The sequence below is a fragment of the Canis lupus genome, chromosome 2 (genome assembly GCF_048164855.1).
Source record: "Canis lupus baileyi chromosome 2, mCanLup2.hap1, whole genome shotgun sequence".
NCBI classification, from domain to species: Eukaryota; Metazoa; Chordata; class Mammalia; order Carnivora; family Canidae; genus Canis; species Canis lupus.
The window spans coordinates 73,719,533-73,744,723 of NC_132839.1; the positions used below are offsets into that span (position 1 = coordinate 73,719,533).

A 25,191-nucleotide genomic window follows, 5' to 3' on the forward strand; every position below is an offset into this window, starting at 1 on the left:
GTGGCAAAGAAGATTAAATAGAAGGGGAAGAAACTGGAGACAGGAAGCCCGGTCAATGTACTACTGCAACAGTCCAGGCAAAGATGACAAAAACTTTAAATAAGGAAACCACTAGAGATATAAAGAAAAACGGACAGTTTTGAAACCACTTAGTAGGTAGAATTAACAGGATCTGTGAGTGATTTGATGTTGAGTTAGATAAGAATCCAGAGTAACTGCCAGATTTCTAACCTGGGTGATGGAGTTGGTGGTACAGCTAAATGACACAGAAGCACAGAGGTGGAGGAGACTTGGGTGAAATGTAGATAATGAGCTTAGTTTGGAACATGTTGAATTTGAAGGTCTGTAAGACATTTAAGTGGTGATACTCAGCTGACACGGAGATGATATTGGGTTTGGAACTAAAGGGAGTGGCAGGACTGAATAAGTAGTTCTAGGAACCACCAGGGTATATGTGGTAATAAACACCATGGAGGAGGAGGAGAGCTGAAGATGGAACACAGTAGGGACATCAGCCAGTACCAGAGGATAGAGGAATTGGAGCCAGCCAGGGTTTCTGAGAATTAGTCATTTAAGAAACAGAAAGTGGTAACACAGAAGGTAAGAGAGATGAGGTATAAGAAGGAGGAAGTGGTTAGTTGTGTTGAAGGCAGCAGAGAGGCCTCAGAGGTGCCCCATGGATTTGGCAACTACCGAACAGTGAACTTCGTTAGAGCAGTTTCAGTCAAGTGAGGTAAAAAGAAGTCAGGTTTTTAAGGTAGAGTGAAGTCAAAGAGTGAGGGAACGTGCCAGATGCTTCCCCTTTGTCCCTCCAGATCCCTGCTCTATCCTTTGACACTCTGCTCTCTGTCCCAGGTCAACGGCAATATCAAGAGAATACCACTGAGTGACTCCATTGAGTTTGGCCAGCAGTGAGCCCTGAGAGGACACTGGAGGGAAGAAAGAGTGAGATGGGGATATATATTCCCCCAATTCCCTCCTTCCAGAGTCCGCTGCACTCACTCAACCAAAAGTCACAATTTTCTCCAGCTGGGTTCAGGTAACCACTTTCTCCTGACTCCTCTCAGGCAGTAATAGCTCTGCTTTCCTAGTCCTAGTGTTCTCTACCACCCTTTGTTTTCTCTACATCCTGCCTACAGCTCTATAAAGAGTCCTTTATTAAACCTCCCATGAATTATTCTAAATTGGGCACACCATTTGTATCCTGCTGGAATCCTGAATTATGCAAGGAGGAACCCTGGCTGGGAAGAGTGAAGAGACAGAGATACGCAAAGACAAGGAAGGTTTTGTCATGGGGTTTATTTTGTAAGGGTTAGAGAGGTTTGGCTATATTGACAAGCTCATGAAGTTTCAACAGCCAGAGCCTATTTCAATGATGTGATCTGATAGAAAAGAAGAAATGGGCAGAGAGCTCTTATGCTAGCCTCTGGAGTTGATGACTTTATTGGTGGCCTCACCCGTTTCCAAGACATTTCTAGAACCTGTGTTTCCAGTTTGACCAAGACAGCCCATTTGCCAGGTTTGCCCATGGCTGTGTTGGCAAGTGTTGGTCTGAGCAATGAGCTCATGGAAAAGTAGAAACAGAGACTAAAGAAGGAGAAAGAACAAAGGTCAGGACCTTAACAAACCCAGGTACATACCTCAATGCCACCAAGGCAGTGGGACAATAAACAAAGTCATTGGTGTTTTTTTAAACTTTGCAAGGCGCTGTGTAAACCAGCCTCCTCACCTTGCCAATCTCCTCTCTTGCTCTTTTGTCGGTTGCCTGATTTGATTGTACAGCTCAACCTCACTGGCCTCCTTTCACTCTCTTAAATAATAATAAGCCCTGTTCTGCCATTGAGCCTGGATTCTGACTTTTCCATTGCCTGTGACCTGACACTTTCCCCAACTCTTATCCTGGCTAACTCCTTCTCATCCTCAGATTTCATCTTAAATGCCACTTCCTTAGCTGGCTGACCACTCAATCTGAACCGTCCCCTTTGTCGCTCTTCTTTTATTTGGACATTCGGAATTTTATTTGGAAATTCTAGATTCTCTCACAAACCTTTCATTTCTGTTTATTGTTACCTCTAAGTCTTTAATTCATCTGGGATTTATTTTTGGTCTATCATCTAGAGTAGGAGCCCCTTCACAGCCTGTGCTTTTAAAGCACTTGGATGTACCCTCTTATAGCTCTACCTTTCACTCCCTCATCCCCTAACAATAACTTCATGGCTGATGACCCTGTACTAGGCCCTTAATTGCATACAAAGAGAATGTCCTTATTCCAGAGGATAAAAAGAGAATAATGACAGAACTTCTGGGCGTGAGGCCCAGAGAGGATCTCCGTATTCTTGGGGATGCAGACACACAAATGAAGAAATGACAGTATAGCAAGGTAAATGCTTTAATGCCACATAATGATTATCATCTTCTGGAATTCAAGCAAAGAGTGTGTTTCTAATCATTTCAGTCTCCCAGTTTGTGGCGCTGTGTCTTACCCACTGAAATAACTTAATAAATATTTTAACAATTAACTGGAGTGTAAAATCTTTCTTTTTTAAGCTTTAACTTTTGTCCAAATTTCCGAATGCATGTTCACTACTTGGATGTCTCCACCAGGATATCCTATAGGCATTTCCAAAACAAGATGTCCTAAACAGAATTCTCTCCTCCAAAACTCCTTTACTCTTTACCTCAGTTTTCTGGGATAGAAAACTCAGAATCATTCTCAATGTCACTTTCTCTCTGACCCATCACCATGCCCTGTCTATTTAGGCCATAAATACTTTGTTTTAGGTCATAAATGACTCATTTACTTATCCCCACCATCTTAGATCAAGCCTTCACTATCAATTCCCTGAAGTGGTAAAAAAAAAAAAAAAAAAGCATGCCAACAGATGTCTCTGCCCGTTCTCTCCTTTCTCTACAATCTTCTACCACAGTACTTTGCTACCACAGTCTTGTTTCTGAAACACAAATCTGGCTATGACTCTGTTACTTAAAATCCTTTTGTAGCTCCCCAGGGTTCTTGGGATAAAGCTCAAATCTTTAAACCATGATCAATGGAAACATCTCACCCTGGCTATAGACAAATGTATCCCAAACAAATAATCGAAAATGTGGAAAAAAGTTATATATGCAGAGTTGTTCATTGGGTATGATATTAGCTTTTTGTTGCTGCTCTAACAAATTACCACAAATTTAGTGGCTTAAAACAACACAGAAGAAAGATGAAAAGATCCCTGTTCTTTGTATCTCTAGATTTACCTCTGTGTGGATGAATAACGTTTCTCTGCTTAAGTCATACTATGTTGAGTTTTCTGTTATTTGTGGTCAAATGCAACTGTAATTAATAAAAGTACTTCTATAATTAAAACAAAGAAGAAAAAGTGGTCTGATTCCAAGTTCTATTTCTCTAATTCCTCATCATCCATTCCATGAATAGGCCAAGGCCTCTGTTCTAAGCTCTTCTCATACTCTTTTCTTTTCCCTAATGCCTTCTAATTCCTAATGCCCTCTAATTTTGTACTCTACTTCCTTCTGAGTTTAGCAAACTCCTGCTCATCCTTCAAAGTCCAGCTCAAATGTTACAGCCCCACAGTTTTTCCCAAGCTTTCCCTCAAATAGATCCATCACCATTATTTCTGCAGCACTTTGTCAATACTTCTACTCATTTTAGACACTACATTGTATTTGTATATTTTCTTGACTGTGTCCTCTGCTGAACTGTGAACAACATGTGAGCAACTGGAGGGTGAAAAGCCATGTTTTGTATCTGTTACCTCCAAAGCTGACATAGCACTCAGTATACAGTAGGTACACAATAAATGCCTTTCAAATGCATAAACATAAGAATTAAAAACATCTATATGTTTAAACCAAATATCATCCTCTCTTTCCTAGGTAAATGCCTATCTTCTCTCCACTTCTGTTCCTTTCCTTTGTTTGTTCTACTGGTAAAAGAATAGCGGAGTTGGAAGTTAGGGAATGGGTATTAGTACTTGGATTGTTATAATCAAGGTGGGAGTGGGAGGAATTTGATGACACATTTGATTGAAAGTAGGAAAAAAGTAGAGAAGCCTAGGAAGTAATTTAGGGCAGAAATTGGGAGTTAAAAATAAGAATCCCTCAGTCTCTCCTCTTCTAAATCATTATCTAGCATGATGAAAAGTGACTTTAGCAGACCTAGCCCAAACTCAGTCACAGTGTTGAGAGTCTGAATCCCAGTTCCACTTACCACTGCTGAGGAGATAGGTCACTTTCATCCACCTTCCTCTGACATGGTTTCCTTCTCTGAGAAAAAGGACTAGAAATACCTGCCTGGATGACTCACAGACTTGTGAAGATCAAGAAGAATCAGACTTATGCATAAGATTTGCTCTGACACCCAAGGCAACTGTGAACCATGATGCTTTATTATATGTAGGAGAAATCCAATAAATGTTGAAGAATTGAATCAACAAATGAATGAGCTCATTTAGCAGATTAGCTTGTTTAAGTCAAAGACTAAAGGCAGAAACAAATTCATCTTTAGGGTTCATATAAAATATAACCACTATATATAACATCATTATCATGAAGAAGTTTCCCTTAACTATTATGTTGTTGATTCTTAGACTTTCTTTATATGGGACAGAACTTTTTATTCCGTCATTTGAGAAATGACTTGAAATGTGCCAGCCCAGAGAAAGGTAACACTGCAACTTAAATCACACTAAGGAATCTATGACTGTTTTCCTTTTTCCAAAGTGTGTTTTAATAGGGGCTATGTGGGAGTGTGGAGCTGGGTGGATCAGTTGGATAAGCTTCAGACTCTTGGTTTCTGCTCCGGTCCTGATCTCAGAGTTGTGCGATCTGGTTCCTGCTCAACCAGGAGTCTGCTGGAAGTTCTTTCCCTCTGCCCCACCCCATACGCACACACATGCAACAGAGAACTCTCTCTTTCTTAAATAAATAAATAAATAAATAAATAAATAAATAAATAAATAATAAAATCTTAAAAAAAAATAGAGGCTAAGGGGAAAATGAGTATGTTTTGCTTTAAATTTTAAACAGTAATGTAAGATACTGTGTTATCTGCCCTGTTAAAAGGGAACATAATTGTGTGATCTACAAGACAGCCACCTACACTCTGGTAGGCTATAAAAGGAATCCTTTTATATTTCCTACCCTTGATATTTTGGAACTCTTGCTTAACTTTTTTTTCTGCTTAACAAGTAGCTATAATATTGATTTGAAGTTAAAAAGTAACACAACAGGGACACCTGGGTGGCTCAGTTAGTTGGGTGGCCAATTCTTGATCTTGGTTCCAGTCTTAAACATGAGTTTGGGCCAGTATTTAAGTGGGCTCCACACCCAGCATGAAGCCTACTTAAAAAAAATAGTAGGGCAGCCCCGGTGGCTTGGCAGTTTAGCGCTGCCTTTGGCCCAGGGCCTGATCCTTGAGACCCAGGATCGAGTCCTAAGTCGGGCTCCCTGCATGGAGCCTGCTTCTCCCTCTGCCTGTGTCTCTGCCTCTCTCTCTCTGTGTCTCGCATGAATAAATAAATAAAATCTTTTTTTTTAAAGTAAACATAACCCCTCAATTTTATATATATGTTTATTTATGTATTTATTTATATATGAATTACATATATACATTTGCATGTATGTGTGTATGTGTGTAAATCTTACCTGGAAAAGTGGTAGAGTAGATCACAGGGAATTTTATTGATTTATTTCCACACAACAAATGCCCACTAATCTGCTCTTGCGATGATCAAAACAGTCATCACGAACACCATAATGAAGAAAACCCACATGAAGAATCGGTCTATCACTTTTGCAACCTTCTTCCACTCGCTTCCCTTGGAATTAGTGGCCTTGTGGTCTTTGAGGCACTTGGCAATATACTCAATATTCCTTGTCAGCACCTTGTACTGTGCACAATAACTGTCAGCATCCTGTGGGTTCTCACCATGGCACCCCAAGTCATTCTTTAACAGTTTATTTATTTCCTTCTTTCTGGGAAGGTCTTTGTTTCTGTCTGTTTTCAGATTTGGCTCTGGAAGTTTTCCATAAACCTTTGTGAGGTGAGTTCGCTCCCTGTCATGGTGGGCGCTAAGGCAGCTCTCACCCACATCATAGACACATAAAACCCTGGACATGTATTTTAGGATGACTACCCTGGCCCAGTGTGGCACTGGCCGGGCCTCAGCCCCACAGAAGTGGATATTCATCACCATAATGGTCAAGGCGGTGGAGGCTGTGATCAAGGCCATTGTGGCTATGTAGTATTTGCCTGGAAAATAACCAAAACCAAGTTAGCTTAAAATTGTCTTCACATTTGGCTCAAAAATATACAAACACCTTTTCTAGAGAAGCTGTATACACTAATGGTTACTGGTATAAATTTCTAAATCAGACTTCCTAGATTCAAATCCTGTCACTCATTAGACTTGTGGCTTGGAGCAAGTTTTAACATCCTGCTAAGCTACAGCTTCCTTCTCTGTAAAATAGGTATGATAATTGGATCTAATTCGTGGGACTAGGATGAAGCTTAATTGAAACAGTCCATGTAAAGTTCTCCTCACTGTCCTTTACATTGTGTTAAAGGTTTCTAAATGTTTGCTGAGATCATGATGTGAAAAAATTCCACTTTCAACAAATAATGATCTCAGGCAGCTCTCAGAATTGTCTTCAGACCTCATTACTATTGGATAAGGAAGTAGACACTGTGTCACTATTAGTCTTTAACATTTGATTACATAAACCAAATATTCATGAAAAAATGAAAATTAAGAAAAGAAATAATAAAGGTAAAGGCACAAACCTATAAAAAAAAGATGAACAAAAGCTATTTGAAAAAAGAATAAGATTAATAAACCTTTGATAAAGTCACTCACAAAATAGAGGTAAGTAGGTTGACAAAACCAAAAGACAACCTACTGAATGAAAGAAGATATTTGCAAATGTCTTACCAGATAAAGAGCTAGTATCTAAGATCTGTAAAGAACCTAATCAAACTCAGCACTCAAAATAATAATAATAATAATAATCTAGTTAAGAAATGGGCAGAAGACATGAACAGACATTTCTCCAAAGAAGAACTACAAATGGCCAACAGACATATGAAAAAAATGCCCCATGTCACTCAGCATCAGGGAAATACAAATCAAAACCACAATGAAATACCACTTCACATCAGTCAAAATAGCTAAAATTACCAAGTCAGGAAATAACAAGTGTTGGCAAGGATACAGAGAAAAGGGAACCCTCTTACATTGTTGGTGGGAATACAAGCTGGTACAGCCACTCTGGAAAACAGTATGGAGGTTCATCAACAAGTTAAAAATAGAGCTACCCTATGACCCAACAATTGCACTACTAGCTATTTACCCAAAGGATACAAACATAATGATACAAAGGGGCACATGCACCCAAATGTTTTTAGCAGCAATGTCCACAACAGCCAAAATATGGAAAGAGCCCAGATGTCCATCGACAGATGAATGGATAAAGAAGATGTGGTGTATATATACTATGCAATATTAGCCATCAAAAAGGATGAAATCTCATTTACATCAACATGGATGGAACTAGAGGGTACTTTGCTAAGTGAAATTAGTCAGTCAGAGAACAACAATTATCATATGGTTTCACTCATATGTGGAATTTAAGAAACAAAGCAGAGGATCATAGAGGTAGGCAGGGAAAAATAAAATAATATGAAATCAGAGATAAACCATAACAGACTCTTAACTATAGGAAACTAACTGGGGGTTGTGGGAGAGGAGGGGAGTGGGGGAATGGGGTAACTGGGTGACGGCATCAAGGAGGGGTGCATGATATAATGAACACTGGGTGTTATATGAAACAGATGAATAACAGAACTCTATATTAGAAACTAATGACACACTATATGTTAATGAATTGAATTTAAGTAAAATAAGTTTAAAAAGAAAAAAATAGAGGCAAGGTGAGGGGGAGAAGAAGGGAGACTGTAAAAGAAGAAATAACAATAGAAATTAAAATACAATAAAATAATATTATAAATAGCTGTACGATCATATATTTGAGAACCTAGAATAAATTTCTAGAAATACAGACAACACCAAATTTAGTGTGAGAAGAAAGAACATTGGAATAGAAAAGCCCCAGAGTTAGTTTTATAGGAGAGTTTTACCAAACTTTTAAAAGACAGATAATTCATATCATGCAAGTTAAGTTGTTGTAGAAATATAAAAAGAGAGAAAACTATCTAGCTTATTTTATGAAGTCAGTTTAGCCTTGATTCCAAAAGTAACAAGAAAGGAAGTATTAGGGCCATTTTACTTATGGATGTATTTGAGAAAGTCTTATAAAGATTACTAACTAACTAAATCCAATAGTGTCTTAAAATAATTCATCATGATAAAGCAGGGTTTAACTCAACATCAGAAAACCTAATTCACTATATTAATGAGGTAAAAGAGAAAACTAAGATGATGATCTTAACAGATAAAAACAATGCATTTGATAATGTTTGTCCATCCACATAGTATTTGTTAAAAGGTCAAAATAAACCAAGAATCAATGAGACCTGTCTTAATATGATGAAGACAATGGGCCAGAAGCTTAGATCAAATGCTATACTTACTCAGAAAACTTAAACACATTTCTATAAGATTGGAGGTGCTGCAAATAACAAATTGTGATTATCAACATACGCTCCTGTGTACATTGTTTCTGAAAAGACACATTTTGTATTATCATAGGAGCAGAACAAGTAATGTTTGCAAAATTCCTGAGACACATCCCAAGACATCTCTCTTTATAACTTCAGCCAGCCTGCTTTTGAATGTCACTGCTAAAGAAGAGAGAGAGATTTGCCAATTGTCTTGCCTCAAGTAGGATTATGATTACAGGTCATCACTGTCAATCATTTCTGTCTCAATAGAGGTAATAAAAATGCCAAGATACCTCTTTCTCTTTATTAGTGGTGTGGGGAGAGGGGTGGAGAGAACTTTCTGTGTTCACTTCTCAAAAAGATGTGTGTCTGTGTGTATTTGTGTCCATGTGTTGGTGTGTCTGTGTTTTTTGCTTGGAGGCACATAACAAGGAAGAAATCTCCAAACAGGGAAACCAACGTAGTAATGTCTGAATATCAAGTAATACTGGATTCCGTAGAGGATAAAAGGGCAATACAGTATCCCTTTCATATTGGTCTTTAAATCTCTGTGTGTTCTGAAGTTCCTCCTCATGTTTACTTCGCAAAATAAAAAATTAGGTCTAGCTTCTGATTCTGGTAAGCATCTATTATAAGAGCAAGTCATTGAAACAGAGATGTTGGAGCTGAGTAGGTCCTTGGTGGCAGCTTGCAGGTATGAAAGGTGTGAGAAGGGGTCTCAGATAAGGTAGGGAGGGGCACCTGTGTGGCTCAGTCTGTTAGGTATCTGCCTTCAGATCAAGTCATGATCCCAGAGTCCTGGGATCAAGAACTACATTGGGCTCCCTGTTCAGCCAGGAGTCTATTTCTCCCTCTCCCTCTGCCTCTCCATCTACTTGTGCTCTCTTTCTCTCTATCAAATAAATAAATTAAATCTTTAAAAAATAAGGTAAGGAAAGGAAGAGGAGGCAGGTGTCATAGTCTCTGTGAGAGGCAGGTGTCATAGTCTCTGTCTCCTTGCCTATCCTTAGAAGGACATTTTATTAGTGCAGACTTTTGAAAATATGGTCTATCCTAGAATCGGCTGAGATTCCCAATTCTTGCCCAAGATTGCTAAATCAAACTCTTTGGGTGTAGGAACCTGCATTTTACCAACTTTTCCCAACTTCTTCCACACCCAATAAAGGTTAAAGATTATTCTATTAAGGGTAGATGATGGGCGGAAAAATCTAGTCAACCATTTCTATCATGTTTACCACTCTTTCCTGAGAAGAGATCCCGTGCTGTGAAAAGATAAGAACAGTCACTACTTATGGCATACTTACCATATGCCACCTTCTACGCTAAGCAATGACATAATGAGTAGTAATTACACATGCTTTCCAGGTGACAAAGCAGAACTAAAAGACTAAATAACTTGCCTAAGATTGATCGTTAAGAAATGAGAGGTGAAATCAGAGTTCAAATGCAGATTTCTTTAACTTCAAAATCAGGGCCTTAACTTCTAAGCCAGCGAAACAGAACGTGCATCAAAATCAGCCAGAGGTCTTGTTAAAACAGATTGCCAGGCCTCGCCCCAGAGTTTCTAATTTTGTAGGTCTGGGGTGGGCCCTGAAAGTCTGCATTTCGAAAATGATGCTGCACCTTGTGTCCGGGAACCACACTTTGAGAACCACTGCTCTGAACTATATTGCCCCTCCTTCCTCTTTTGTGTAAACCCAGAGACCATAAGACCAGTTTTGGAAAACAGCCATATCTGTATTCAAAGATGCCAGCTGAAGACACTAACTGAAGTATGACTGAGTCTGAAGTTGACCTATTGGTTTAACTGAGTTTAAAGGACCAGATACAATCCCACTCACTACAATCCTAGACTCAAAGTATAAGACACTTGAACTCACCTATCAGGGGGACATTTTCTGAGGCTGGCATGATCTCTGCCACCATGAGCTGAAATACAGTCATGGCCAAGAGGATGGTCACTCCCAAGGAGACCTTTTCTCCAGAGGCTGCTGGGAGATAAAAACTCAAGGGAGCCAGAAAAGATATGAGGACACATGGGATGAGGAGGTTGACGATATAGAACGAGGACCTCCTCTTCAGAAGGAGAGTGAATGTCACATCTGGGTAAGGCTCAGAGCAGCAGCCATAGGAGATCACATTCTTCACAGCAGGCATGCCATGGACCTCCCACTCCACATCTTCGATGAAGTCGGAGAGATCACCACTGTCTAGGGCATTGAATATGTCCACCTGGTTGCCATTATAGGTCCAGGAGCCAAAGGTTAAGTTGCACTGTTGGTTATCAAAAGGGAAATAGGTGACATCCACCACACAGGAGCTTTTGGTGATGGCTGGTGCATCCCAGGTGATCAGCCCATCATACCGCAGGACCACATTGGTGTTCACAGGTTCGGAAGATTCATCATCAGCCCTGGAGGTCAGAGGGGGAAAATGAAAGCTGCTTCTCAAGACAATTCATCAACTTCCTTACTCCAGACAGCTCACTGACCTGTGCCCATCCTTTCAGTGTCTCTGGCAATGGATGCCCACTCTCCCTGCCACCCTGGCTAGAAGTTGGAATCAACTCCAATTTTCCCCTCTCCTCCATCTCCTGTAACTACTCAAGGCCATCTTTTCTTGGATTCTTCTCTTAAAGCATCTCTGCTCTATATCCCTTTCTCTTCATTTCCAAGCCACTCTCTTAGTCCTGGTATAATGATTCAAACATCTAGATAAAAAATAAACACATCAATGCTAAAATCTAACTGGGAGGCTCTGCTTACCTGATTTTGTTAACTTTGGGCTCAAGAATATTAAAATAGCCTTTTGATGCTGTTGGAATTGTACATGTTCATTTGAAAAATGCAGGAAAAATTCATTTACCCAGAGGCACCTGGGTGGCTCAGTCGGTTAAGCATCTGACTCTTGGTTTTGGCTCAGGTCATGATCTTGTGGTCATGGGGCCCAGCTCTGCACCGGGCTTCATGCTCAGTGTAGAGTCTGCTTCAGATTCTCTCTCCTTCTCCCTCCCACCCATTTTTTTTCTCTCTCTCTCTCAAATAAATAAATAAAATCTTTTTCATTGACCCATAATCTAAGAGATTATAATTTATTCTAGATATTTCTTCTTTTTGTTTAATCAACATTTATGCCTGGGTATAGAATTTCTATTTTCCTTTAGAAAATGACTTTCTCCACCACCATTGCAAGGCAGATGAAATATTGATCAAGGTGTTTCAGCCTCCCCTGGCCAGGATTAGCATGTGACCTGAGCTACATCCAACTGATTCACTCTTCCTGGAGTTTAGATCTTAAACAGAGTGATCCAAAGAGCAAAAACAGTCACCCTGGTGATGCCTCCTTATAAAACAAGCAAACAAACAAACAAATCAGCTCAATAATCCCTGCTGTCTCAAACTCTAAAGCAGTCCCAGTCTGTTCTTTCTAAGAACTGGGTATTGATTTTTTCCCCTTTAATTCAGTGAGCTGTACCATACCCTAACAACAAATTTCTTTTTTCAGAAGGTAGCTAACGTCAGTTTCTAATTCTTACAATCTTAACTAATAAGTTTTTATTAATATTTAATGCATATTTTCCAATCTTCCTTATAATTTTTTCCCCTACAAAATATATTAGGTCTAGATATAATGTGTAAGGTATCCTGGATTGGATTCTGCAACAGAAAAAGTACATTAGTGATGAAATCCAAATAAAGCCTATAGTTTAATTAATAATATTGTATTAGTTTTGACAAATGTGCTGTGTTATTTTGATGTAACATTAATAGTAACATTGGAGGAAACCAGGTGAAGGATATATGGGAACTCTTTGTACCATCTTTTCAACTTTTCTGGAAATCTAAAATTACCCTGAAATTAAAAAGTTAATTTTCCCCAAAAAAGGATGATACAAAATTTAAAATGTAGTTATTAATTCACATTCTCCTGCAACATCATTTTCATGGCTAATAGTTTTCCTTTGTATTATAAAGAGATGCCATATTTATCCAACCAATCCATTGATGTTCAGCATTGTCATTTCCAGGTTTTGCATTTACAAACAATGCTATGGTGAACATCCCTGTAGTTGAATCTTTGCATTTATCCTCTCTTTCCTTACATTAGACTGCCAGAAGATGTGCTAGATCAATAATTTTTAAATTACTTTTTCCACTTATTAAAAATTGGATGCCACATTAATTGTAATGGTCTGATTGAAGTGAACCAAATCAGACTATTACAGTTAACGCTCAGTTTTTAATGAGGGTCTTTTAATGAGGGTTTAAATAGAAGGATCTTTAATATGGGTCTTTGTGAAGATAGAAAGATGAAATTTTTCAAAAATCCCTGAACCCATCCTCTGTAACAATAAGAAATGTATATTTAGCTGTAATAGTAGTGAGCACTCTGGTGAACTGAGAATATCACTCACTCATCCTACCTTCCCTGGTGTAAGAGGAAAGATCTCAGCATCAGAGAAAATCTATTTGGACACTTCCAAATAAAAAATTAGCACCCCCTCTTCCTTTCCAAGGCTTACTTCCCTACTGGTACTGTGATTCCTTTCCTCTCATGTTTGCTTCAGGATTTTGCATCTCTTGGTTCCTCTTTTTCTCTCTGGTTCATCTAGACCATTCCCAATGCTGTTCCTCAGTCTCCTCTGCCAACTTCCCTTCCTCTCAGGCACTTCCCACATCCCGCCTCTCTTTCCACACACTGGAAGTGATACACGCTGCTGTCACTTCCTCTTTTTGCTTTTATTCTTGTAATTTGGCTTCTTCCCAACATGTGATCTTTCAAAAGTCATTCATGACTTGCAGACACGCAAATCTAAAAACGTGTCCTAAGGGTCCATCCTGTTCAACTCTTCCCAAGCATTTCATACTGTAGGTTGCTTCTAAACATCCTTTCTTCCTGTGCTTTCTATGACACAACTGTCTCTCACTTCTCCTTCTACCCCTTTAACCATTTATTTTAAGTGCCTTCTGTAAATGTCTGCAGTGAAGAGTTTCACCAATTTTATCGGAAGCCATTTTCTCTCCTTTCTTGAGTAGTTCTGTTAGGGCTTTTAGGGTTTTTGATAGCTCTTCCCTGATGCTCTTACCAGACTTGAGGATTGCCTTTTCAGTCCCTTCATTGGTTGTCTCCATGTGGGTGTTCCTTTGGTCCCCCAAACTGAGTAGGTCCTACACCAAACTCATCATCATTTTCCTCATACCTATTCCTCTTCCTCTCCTCTACTTCAAATCTCATCTGACTGGTTTGCCATTTTCTCAACCACTAGAAGACTTAAGTGAACCCTAATGCTAAATTCTAGACAAATCTTTCTGAATACAATAGGGTACCGAATTCCTCACTAGCTCTAAAATCCAGGTGTTAAGGTGGCACACAAAAACCCAATCAGTAGAACTCTCTGATAATAAATACATATTCGGAATTTCTGTAGTCCAGTTTCTACCCAATCTAATGTCAGGAATCCTTGCAGCCTCTTGCACTAACCATTATATTGGCCATATACTTAAACAACCTCACCAGAATGTTGAGCCCAAATTTATTTATCCCTTTACTGATTTGGTAACAGAGCCAGTATCTGCTTGAACAACTATATTGCTAAAGAGCTCACCACCTCTTGGGAATATTGATCGCTCAAGTTATTTGTTACGATTATTTTTTAAATTGTTTATCTTCCCCTTAACTTTTCATTGTCTTGGTTTTTGTCCTCTAGAGCAATTTTCTCTTTTCTCTAGCTTATTTTCTCCTTGATTGCCTACCATCACCATCAAGTCTTCCCAAGGACTTCTCACTTCCAAACTAAGCTTCAACATATTCAACTGCCCCTCACATGAAGTAAGTAGCTTCCAGATCCATCATCATCCTGATCACACCCTAACAAGTCCAACCCGGCCCCATGGATTCAGGCACCAGTGGTGAATCTAGAGGTGAGTCATCTTCCTGCCCAAACTATCTTTATCACATCTTACTGGATCACTACCACATGTCCTTCTTTCATCTCCCCACCACCATTCAGAAAACCCATTTTGTGGTCTACAAGGCTCTAGGCAAGCTTCTGAGAAATAATGAGGATATTATATGTGGGATTGGAAGAATCTGAAGGTCCAGGGGTTCAGCTGGAAGGACCAGGGTCAGGGAAATGGCTATGACCGAGGTCCCTTCTTTGCCTGATCTTATAGCCCTCTTCTAGTCTCCTTTTAGCTAGTTATAGGAAGGCAAATGACATCCAACCATAGTCACATTTAGAATTTCCTCTAAGTAATAAAACTATGGCATTACTGAGAAGGAGAATACAAAGCAGAATAAGGGATCTGAAACAGAACAATCTGAGACAGGAGGGAACAGAAGACTGAAGAGTCAAGCCAGGGAAACAGAAAAGAGTTGATTAATCAGTGTCATGAAAAGGACAGGGAACAGAACTCTCACACCTCAAGGCCAGTGATCTGGGAGGAATGGAGGACAATGGGGACAGAATTTACCCAAGCCACAGTAGGTCTATGTGAGCTCATGAACACACTACTGGCTTCTGGAATGAGGGGGTGCTGGAGTAGGCTTAACTTAGGTGACCATACAAGCTTGCAAAGAAGCATGTTATTTTTTTTTTTTTTTAAAGATTTTATTTATTTATTCATGACAGTCACACAGAGAGAGAGAGAGGAAGAGACATAGGCAGAGGGAGAAGCAGGCTCCATGCAGGGAGCCCGACGTGGGATTCGATCCCGGGTCTCCAGGATCGCGCCCTGGGCCAAAGGCAGGCGCCAAACCGCTGCGCCACCCAGGGATCCCCGCAAAGAAGCATGTTAGTAAGAGTTGGTCACTGCTTCAACCAGCCAAAGCAGGAGGAAGAGAAGAACCAGCATTCTGCTTGTTTCCCAGAGAGAAATGTTACAACGGATAGAACACTGTTATCTATGTCAACTATATTCTCTGATTACTTGCATCCTGTGAATGAGAGGAGCTCATGGACAACAAGGCTTGTTCTCATGCCTTCTGTATGTATGTATGTGTGTGTGTGTGTGTGTGTGTGTGTGTGAGAGAGAGAGAGATAGGGAGAGAGAAGAAGGGTGAACTGGAATAGTAAAGCACTAGCACTGAAATGCTGTCTTGCATGGAAAGGAATATGGAAGGTCCCTCTGGCCACTCAGAGTTGAGAATAGTCAGCAGGATCAGTGCTATGATTCAATAGGTCATGACCCTTGGATGAGCTCTCTGAATAAGGGACAAGACTAAAATCCAGGGTACAACCTGACAGTATTTCTTCCTGAAGAGAAACCCATGCCCACAGGAGGTTCAGTTCTCAGGAAAGCCCTCTTGAACTGCCCCTCATTAACCCTGTTCTAAGTCAAAGATGAACCATTCCCACCCAACAGGACTGAACGTGAATTGTGATAGAGCAACTGAAAGTGAATTGTGATAGAGCCATGTGGTTCCTCCATGAACCAGCAGCACTGACATCAGAGCTTATAGAAATGCAGAATGTCAGTCTCCACCCCAGGCCTACTGAATCAGAATCTGTATTTTAATGAACTCTTCAGGTGATTCATGTGCACTTTACAGTTTGAGAAACATAAACCTTCTACCCATTTACTCTAGGCCCCTTGCTCTGAAACCAGGAAAGGGCAACTGCTAATCTTATGATCTAGTTCATCCATCCTCCCCTCCAATGTCCAAACTCCACAGGCCAGCCACTAGCTGGCCCATTCTGATTGAATCTGAGTAGTATCATTGTTATTGATACATGATCTAGGAGAAGGGAGCATCACTGTTATTAATCGAATTGTGTCTCCCAGTCCCCCAAATTTATATGTTGAAATCCTAGCCCCCAGTACCTCAGAATGTAATCTTATTTGGAATAGGATCATTGTAGATGTAATTAATTAAGACAAGGTCATACTGAAGTAGACTGGGCCTCTAATTCAGCGTGACTTTTGTTTTTATAAAAGGGAAAAAAATGGACACAGACAACACACAGGAAGAATGCCATGTGAAAAGGAAAACAGAGATCAAGGTGATGCTTCTACAAGTCCAAGGACAACAAAGACTGCCAGCAACCACTAGGAGCTAGAAGAGAGGGATGGAACATGTTCTCCCTCACAGCCTCGGAAGGAACCAACTTTGCGCTTCTAGCCTCCAGAACTGGAAGAGAATACATTTCTGCTGTTTGAGCCACCCAATTTGTGTGTTATAGCAGCCCTAGGAAACTAGTACAGCTTATAATATAGTTTCTCATCCAAAAGGGAAATGTAGCTCTAAGCTTTTACAACCTATTATTTTATTATCTAAGATTTTATGATCATCATTTCAGGGCCTAGGTACATGAATTGGTACTTAATTTCAGGTATGTTTTAAACATTCTTTTTTCGTTATGTTTAAATTCTGTTAAATCATTAAGTTCATTCTTGAGAAACGACTGACTTGTACTTACTTGTTATATAGCACAATATCCGGCCTCCATACCAGGTCACTGGGGATCCTGATGGAGTCCAGTCCATCATACTGGTCTCGATCCCACGTGAGATATGCGTCATGCCAAATTTGGCGGATCCATAAATAGGCAGTCAGAATCTGGTTTCTTTCATCCTGTACAAGTAACCATGATATAACTCTGTCCAGGAGACACCTCAATCAAATGCCTTCCATCTCTAGAACACTTGTTCTTCACAACAGAAATTCCAAGAACACAAATCTACTTTCATTAAATAAATGAGAACTTTTCTAATCTATCATTTTGACTGACTGCCAAGGCCATATTTTTTTTTCTGCTTGATTTAGTTTTCTGAATGTAAAGTGGACAGATGTTTAAGCCATCAGATCTTTGCATGGATCAACAGCCCAAATTTCTCTGAAAATTGATCAACTGATGATCCACTTTAATGAGAAGGTCAGGAAATATCTACAACATACAGAAGAAAGTCTTTCAAGTTTCATAACTTTATGCAATTAAACCCACATAAGCACTGAAAAAGATATGCCATCTTAAAACACCACCTTTCTTTTTTGAAAAATAGGAATAAAATTCATGTAACAAAACTCACCATTTAGCCATTTTAAAGTACACAATTCAGTGGCTTACAGTATATTCATGATATTGTGCAACCATCACCACTATCCAATTCCAGAACATTTTTGTCAGCCCCAAAAAAGGAACCCTATGACAATCAAGCTGTCACTCACTGTTCCCCTGTTCTTCCCACGGCCTCTGGCAACCACAACTCTGCTTTCAAGTCTCTATGGTTCTGCCCGTTTTGGACATTTCATAGAAAGGGAACCATATGATATGTGATACCATCTCTTTTTAGATGATCAAGACTGTTACTGTTAATAGCCAGGATTAGGTAACATTTAGTGAAATTATTTTCGCTGAGAGCTTCCTTCCTTGGTATTCTCTTCCCCCACCAGCCCGCTCATGTTGCTGTCTGTTCTCATTCCCTCTCAAATTCCAGGTAAGATATCTCTTTGTAAAGCACGGTTAGTTTCATCCTAAGCACCATTTCAAAGAGTCACCACTTAATATTACTCACCATGTCCTTAATCTGAGAAAGTGTAATCTGCAGGGTGACATTCAGAACTTTATCTGTATCTTCTACTGGACGAAGAGCATTGGAATAATCTTCAAAAAGGTCATTAAACAACTTCTGAGCATATTTTCCATCTGCTGTTTCTACAGCTGCTCAAAAAGAGGGACCTGGATCAACATTCAAAGTCATGCATATTTCAAGGTAAAGAACAACAAACTGAGGACTAGAACTGGGCATGACCTGGCATCAGCTAGGGACAAGCTTTGGGTATATGAGAGTCATTTTTCCGGCCAGTCAAGAAGAGGCAAGAACACTTCCTTGCAGTTAGAACATTTGTTCTGTTTGCTGGCCCACTCCCACCAAAGAAGGGGCCCCAGGTGAACTGAGATGATTACACACCCATCAGCCTCTTACCTCTCAGCCTAGAGACAGCAAAGTAAATCCAGCAAAAGGAGATGCAGGAATGGGGCCAGTTCATCTTTTTCCTGAGCCTCCAGAAATTCTCAGCAGGCAGCAGCCTTCCAGTTCCCTCTGTGAATGGGAAGGGTCTGGGTACAAAGATCCCACTCTGCCACAGTCTCACCAAAACAGATGGAGAGCTCAGGCTTACTGTGCACATAGGGCCCGAAGTCTTGAGATCCAGACTCGCCCTCCCTCCCCTCTGGTAATCCGAGACCCGCAGCTCTGTCAGCAGACCTGCGGGAGCCTGGGTGGGCTAAGTCAGGCAGTGCTGATCTGGGGAAGCTGTCCCAGCTGAGGGTCCCTAGCCACCTTCAGCAGGAACATCCAGACCAAAGTTTCAGAGGAAAGGAGGTAGGAGCCCAACACCCTCTGAGACATTGCCGAAGCAGGATATGCACTTTCTACACCTGCAGCAAAGAGACCTAGCCTGAGTCTAAGGACTAAGGGAAGCCAAACAGACCCTCCCACGGGGCATCCTCTGGAAAGGCTCTATGAATGCGCTTCAAGTGGCATTTGAAGAGGGAAAGAAAGCAATTCCATGATCTCCAGAACAGTGTACCTTCTGCTTCAATTCCTTCAAGATGGGGCACAGAGCTCGTGTGGGAATGTGTGTGAGTGTGGGGGGAGGACATGGGAGAAGGGCATTCACTGCCTTCGGAAGCAGCAGCACTGTGACTAGGATTTGGAGTCCAAGACCTGGGTTTGACTGCAAGCCTGAACCCTTCTCAGCCCTATAGTACTGAGCCTTCCTGAGCTAGAGACCAGGAACATAGTATTCTCTCTCCCCCACAGCTACTGGGACATTTCATGCAAAGGTACCATGTAAGTGTTAGTAATTTTTGCCTCTAATTTTGCAGATTCAGAATGTCTATAATCACCAAGTCACCCAGAGTTCACTAGCTCTAAAAAAAAACAAAAACAAAAAAACAAAAAACAAACAAACAAACAAAAAAAAAAACCATGGTTCAAAGGCTAACCAAAATCAGCACGAAAATGATTCATAACTAATGATGCTGTTTCTTTGCATTTGAATGCCACTTTATTTAATTTCACAGTCATTTCTCACGTGTGATCTAATTTCGCTCCCACTAAAGAATGTCAATTTCCAATTGCCATAACTTATCCCTCTTTTTGCCTGGGGAAACTGCCTTGGAAAACCAAATTAAGATCATTTGGTTGCCTGGAATCAGAGCAAGGAAATTGGATAGTTCTATTTCATCAGGTTACAGCCGTCTGATGAGTCACCCTGTCCCTCTTCAGGAATCTATCCTCCGAATGGAATAGACACTCAAGCCGTCATCTAAGTGTGTTTCCTCATTGCCTCTGCCTGGGTGTGGATTGTGAAGACATTATTTTCCTGATGCCCCCAGTCTGACTCACCTGTCAAATGACACGGTTTTTGCTGAAAACCCTCAGGCCTCCTTCAACAAACCATCTGCTCTGGCGTTTCAGAGGCTGAAGGCTCTTCTGAAATTGAGTTGAATACCTCATTTTCACATGAGGAAACTGAGGTCTAGAGTTGTGAGTGGTTTGCCTCTAGCAGTGCTTGGCCAGAGACAGAATCCAGGCCACCTGTCCCAACCCAATGTTCTCACCACGCTAACACCGCCTCTCTTCCTTGTTGTCATTCATCTACATGGCACTTGATGCTGCTGGGTGATGACTTCTCATGGTTAGAGACTACCTATGTTTCTTCAATTCCTCATGACACTCAGAGCAGTCCCTGGTGGCAGGTGCATGACTACCTAGTCTGAATACTTGGCGCTGGCTACTTCGGCTGCTGCTTGGAAAGTGACCATCCCTGGTGATCTTTGATTGCTTTTGACTAACTCAGCTCATTCATTGGGGTCACTTAAAACTTTTTAAAAATAGCTAACCATTGATGCTAACCTTCCAATGTTAATGTAATCAAGTTAAATCAGTACTTTCAGGGGGGCAAGTCTACCTCTTAGGGCAAAGACGCTTATGACTAAAAGCAAACTCCACCCAAATTCATTTCAAAAGAACAACGTATGAACGAAGTGAGAATTTCAACAGAGGAAGAAAATATGTTTAAAACTTATTCTAGAAACAACTACTAGGTGTTTTCCCAGGGACCTGCTTATCTTTACCCAACCACTCAGCTCCAAACTATATGAAGAATGGACCTGTAATATAGTGGTAATAATTTACAAGACATTAAGTGGAAGAAGAAATCTGTTGAATTCACTATTTAGGATTAAGGCTAAATAAGGCTGAGAAGCAGGCAGGTATGCTTTAGGGTGATTTTCTAAAATGGGGCTCAGACAATGAAAATAATCTAAATAAAATATCCAACCAGAAATGTGGACCCTCTGAAAACACCTTTTTTTTTCTTTCTTTCTTTCTTTCATATTTTGTTTGGGGGATCCCTGGGTGGCTCAGCAGTTTAGTGCCTGCCTTCGGCCCAGTGTGTGATCCTAGAGACCTGGGATCGAGTCCTGCTTCAGGCTCCCTGCATGGAGCCTGCTTCTCCCTCTGCCTATGCCTCTGCCTCTCTCTGTGTGTCTCTCATGAATAAATAAATAAAATCTTTAAAAAAAAAAAAGATTTTGTTTGTTTGAGTGAGAGAGGGAGCACACACTGGCAGAGGGGCAGAGGGAGAGGGAGAAGCAGGCTCCCTACTGAGCAGGAAGCCTGACTTGGGGCTGTATCCCACGCCCTTGGGATCATGACTAGAGCTGAAGACAGATGCTTAACTGACTGAGTCACCTAGGTGCCCCATGAATACACCATTTTTTGAGTGCCTCATTAACTTAGGACCAGACATATCCATTGGCATATTAATTCAGGTTAACAGAGCACTCAAATATTGAACTTTGGAAGTTCATGATTTTCATGCCAACAGCTACCTTTCCCCAGCTCATGGGTACTAATTCTGAACAGTATCTCACATAGTCTGTGCAAAACCACCACCCAGTGGAGTATACTCTGGTCAGAAAAAGGGGACCCATCATTCAAAGAATTTCTGGAGAGCACAATAATCTTTTCAAAAATCTGCACCTTTTGAGAAGTGGCAGTCACTTGTCACAAGTTCACAAAGTATTCCAGCCATTTCAGAGTTTCCAGGAGCCAAATCCTCCCTGACAGACCAACTTTGAGGCACTAATTTATAGCCCAAATATGATAGTAAGATATTATAGACATTCCATAAAATCATAGTTTTAACATAACCTATTACATAAGTGATACATATTTGTTGCAGAAAAATTAAGAAGCATAGAAATACGCAATGAAGGAAAAGAAAAATCACCCAGAAGCATCCAACCAGGCAGAAATAGATAGGGTTCACATGGCAGCCATCTTTTTTAAGTGCCCATGGAACATGTTGTCATGTCTTTGAGACCTGGAAGGACATGGGCCATTAGCAGAACTCTGTCTTGCTCATGAACACACAAGTGCAGAGGATGCTTCTAAATACTCTTTTCGTGTTCTGATGCAGTTGCAATGTAGTTCACACACAGTTTACCTTGAATGGTCTCTCATCCTTTCCTGCCCCTCTCCTCACCCTCAACCTTATTCAACCCTTTTCAGTTGAAACTGCTGAGAACCCTTTGCCCATTGGGGTCAAGGCCAATGTATCTCTGGCTCCACTCCAGAAGAATGAAGGCAGTGTTTCCATCCCTTGGAATAGACTCCTGCCTGACAGAGAACCCTAGTAAATTCTTTAGCTGAAACAAAAGAGGAGGGAAGGGAGAAGACAAACACTTTCCTTCTGCTGCTGCATTTTTTTAATTGCCAAAGTCAAAAATAATATCTGATAAAGGGTTTCTCCCCTGTAAATCAATATGACATGAATATTTTCTCTCCATTTCATTAAATATGAAATCAGAATAGTTTTAATTTTTGAAAAGCTCATTCGGACCATCTAGCTGAGCTCCTTTGTTTTACAGATGAAATATCTGAGGCCTAGGGAGAGGGTAGATAGAAAGGATGCCAACTCACCACCAAGAGCCATGCCAGGTCTTTAGTCTCTCTCCCCTAGGGGCCTGACCTCTCTACTGTCCTGGAGCTGTGACACCTGCTAACCAATTCTTCTCAACTCATTAAATTCTCAGGAGATGCCCCAGCATCCAACACCTATTTCACTGCTACTTTCTACATTTGTTGGATTCATCCAGGGCATGCATCTCAAAATTAAAAACTCAAAGTTCCTTTAAAGGAGTGGTCTCCAAATTCTTTCATTATGCACCAGAGTTTGGGGTGAGGGCTGCCAGCTGGGATGCCAAGTCTCCCCCCAAAGAGCTACCCACTAAGACAGGGCTCTCCAAACATTTTGGAGTTTGTTTCTGTCTCGGTTCTCATAATTAAGAAATACAATATGGTGTAGAGTTTAAGACAATACACTCTGGGGTCCCAAATGCTTGAATTCAAGTCCTGCCCATCACCTACTAGCTGTGTAACTTTGGGCAGATTATTTAACCTCTCTATGCCCTAGTTTCCTCTTTTATAAAATAAGGACAATTATACTAGTGCCTGCCTCTTGGGTTGTTTTGAGAATTAAATGAGTTAAGATATGTGAATCCCTAAGAACAGTGCTTGGCCATAAAATGAGTTAAATATGTGATAATGAAAGAGGGGCAATGCACCCCAGCATTTTTAAAAATTAGGCATGTAACCTGTAGCCACAATTCCTCCCATTCTGTGTGTGTGTGTGTGTGTGTGTGTGTGTGTGTGTGTCTTGTCTATCATTCTTCTCACCCATTTCTTGGTTCCTCCATCCCCAACCTCTTGACGGGCCTAATTAGAGGATTGTCATTATACTATAGGTGGGAGAATAACAGCCCCGTCATTTTCTTGTTGTCCTTTTTTACTGCAATGTTACTATTATTGTCGATCCATGGTGGATTTATTTGTTTACTTTCTTACTTATTTTTTGCAGTACTCTTTTTAATCCTCTTACCCACTTTGTGAAAGTTAGCCGACCTAAATCGATCACAGAAGCTGGCAAACTCTTTCTGTAAAGGGCCAGATAGTAAATATTTTCGGCTTTGCAGGCCATATGGTCTCTGTAGCAACTACTCTTCTTTGCATCTGTGCTGTGAACGCAGCCATAGGCAAGGTGTAAATGAATAAGCATGGCTGCGTTCCAATAAAACTTTATTTACAAAAATAGATGGCCGGCTATAGTTTGCTACTTTTAATATACATCATCAAATCCTTAAGTCCACTTAGCCAGGCTCAGGCAAACTGCAATAGGGGTCAGTATCCCAGAAGAAGGACCCTCAAAGGAAAAGGGAGTCATGATACACAAGCTTGCTGTGGGCAGATGGGTGGTGAGGCCAGGGCTGACACCAAATGCCACTCATCCAGTGAAATCCAAACTGTCTTCCAGTGCAGGTGCCCAAGGGCCTATATAAATTACTAGAGAGAGGGAGCTCTCACATAAAATGAGCTTTTCCACTGAAGAATCAGAAACACTTGGGAACTAGAGAGCACAGAGCAGTCCTGTTTGATGTCTGGAGTCCAAGGAAGCTTCCTTACTTCCACATGGTGACCGTTAGAGCATCATGGGCAGGAAATCAGAGTCCCCAAATAGGGGTGACATACATGATGATAGAAAGTGTGGCTACAGCCAGGTGAGGGGCTGAGAGCAGGGGAGTGTTTCAGAAGTACATGTCCCTCTTAGGTCCCCATGAATGAGACAGGCAGAGCCTGGTGGCACGGCTGTAGGAATTTCCCTGAGTCCCAGAGCACTGTTCTGTTTCTAGGATGGTGACCCCTATCCCTCAACTGTACCCAAATCCATTTGGCTTGGGGAAATGCAGGTGAAATCACAACAAAAAGGATTCAGGAAAGGCAGGAAGGAGGACCTGTAGGAAACAGGAGCAGTGGGCTATGCATCTCAGCAGGGTGCTAGCATCAAAATAGCTCTTGTGGGGCCATGCCTCCCTTTGTAAATGCACATGTCTCCTTCCCCATGGCCTTCTGGCACTGCTAGAGGTGTAGTAGACTGGAAACTCTTCACGCCAAAAGCCAGCAGGACAACCTCTCTTGGTGCTTCTGAGCATTGTGAAAAAAATGGCCAACTCCCAAAATGACATAAAACAGACCCCGCTCCTGGGCATCATCTGGGACTCCTGTCTCTCTCTCACATGGTGCCAGGGCTGCCATTACAAAAACCACAGACTAGGTGGCTGAAACAATAGAAATTTTTTTCCTCACCATTCTAGAGGCTGGAAGTCCAAGATCAGAGTGCCCCGAGGGTTGGTTTCTTCTGAGGCCTCTCTCCTTGGCTTGCAGATGGCTGTCTTCTCCCTGTATCCTGACACAGCCTTTCCTCTGAGTGTATCCATGTCCTAATCTCCACTTCTTATAAAGACACCAGTCATACTGGATTAGGAGCCACCTCGATGACCTCACTTAACGTTAACCGCCTCTTTCGAGATCCTATCTCCAAATTCTAAGGTACCAGGGGTTAAGACTTCAACATACAAATGTGAGGGTGGGGGGGACACAATTCAGACCATAATACCCCACAACCAGTCGGTCAACATATCCTGGCTGTTCCAGCTTCACAGCATTTCTGGAATCCAGCCATCTCTATTCCTCTCACCATCAGGGTCC

General features: G+C 41.0%; 1 protein-coding gene across 1 annotated transcript; it reads right to left on the reverse strand.

The window, feature by feature from the left end:
* Window positions 1-5,507: 5,507 nt before the first annotated feature.
* Window positions 5,508-19,416, reverse strand: CHRNA9 (cholinergic receptor nicotinic alpha 9 subunit). Its single transcript, XM_072786644.1, has 5 exons — window positions 18,559-19,416; window positions 18,148-18,293; window positions 17,052-17,206; window positions 10,513-11,045; window positions 5,508-6,265 (listed from the first exon to the last, which is right to left on the reverse strand). Exons 1-5 carry the CDS (start codon window positions 18,761-18,763, stop codon window positions 5,724-5,726), a joined length of 1,581 nt encoding a protein of 526 aa, XP_072642745.1. The 5' UTR covers window positions 18,764-19,416; the 3' UTR covers window positions 5,508-5,723.
* Between the last annotated feature and the right edge of the window lie 5,775 nt (window positions 19,417-25,191).

Coding starts and splice junctions, on each gene's coding strand:
- CHRNA9 (XM_072786644.1), bottom strand. CDS start 18,763: ATGTGCACAGTAAGCCTGAGCTCTCCATCTGTTTTGGTGAGACTGTGG. Junction 17,207..18,147: donor TTTCTCAGATTAAGGACATG/GTGAGTAATATT, acceptor TTACTTGTACAG/GATGAAAGAAACCAGATTCT. Junction 6,266..10,512: donor AGAAAATGTCCCCCTGATAG/GTGAGTTCAAGT, acceptor GTTATTTTCCAG/GCAAATACTACATAGCCACA.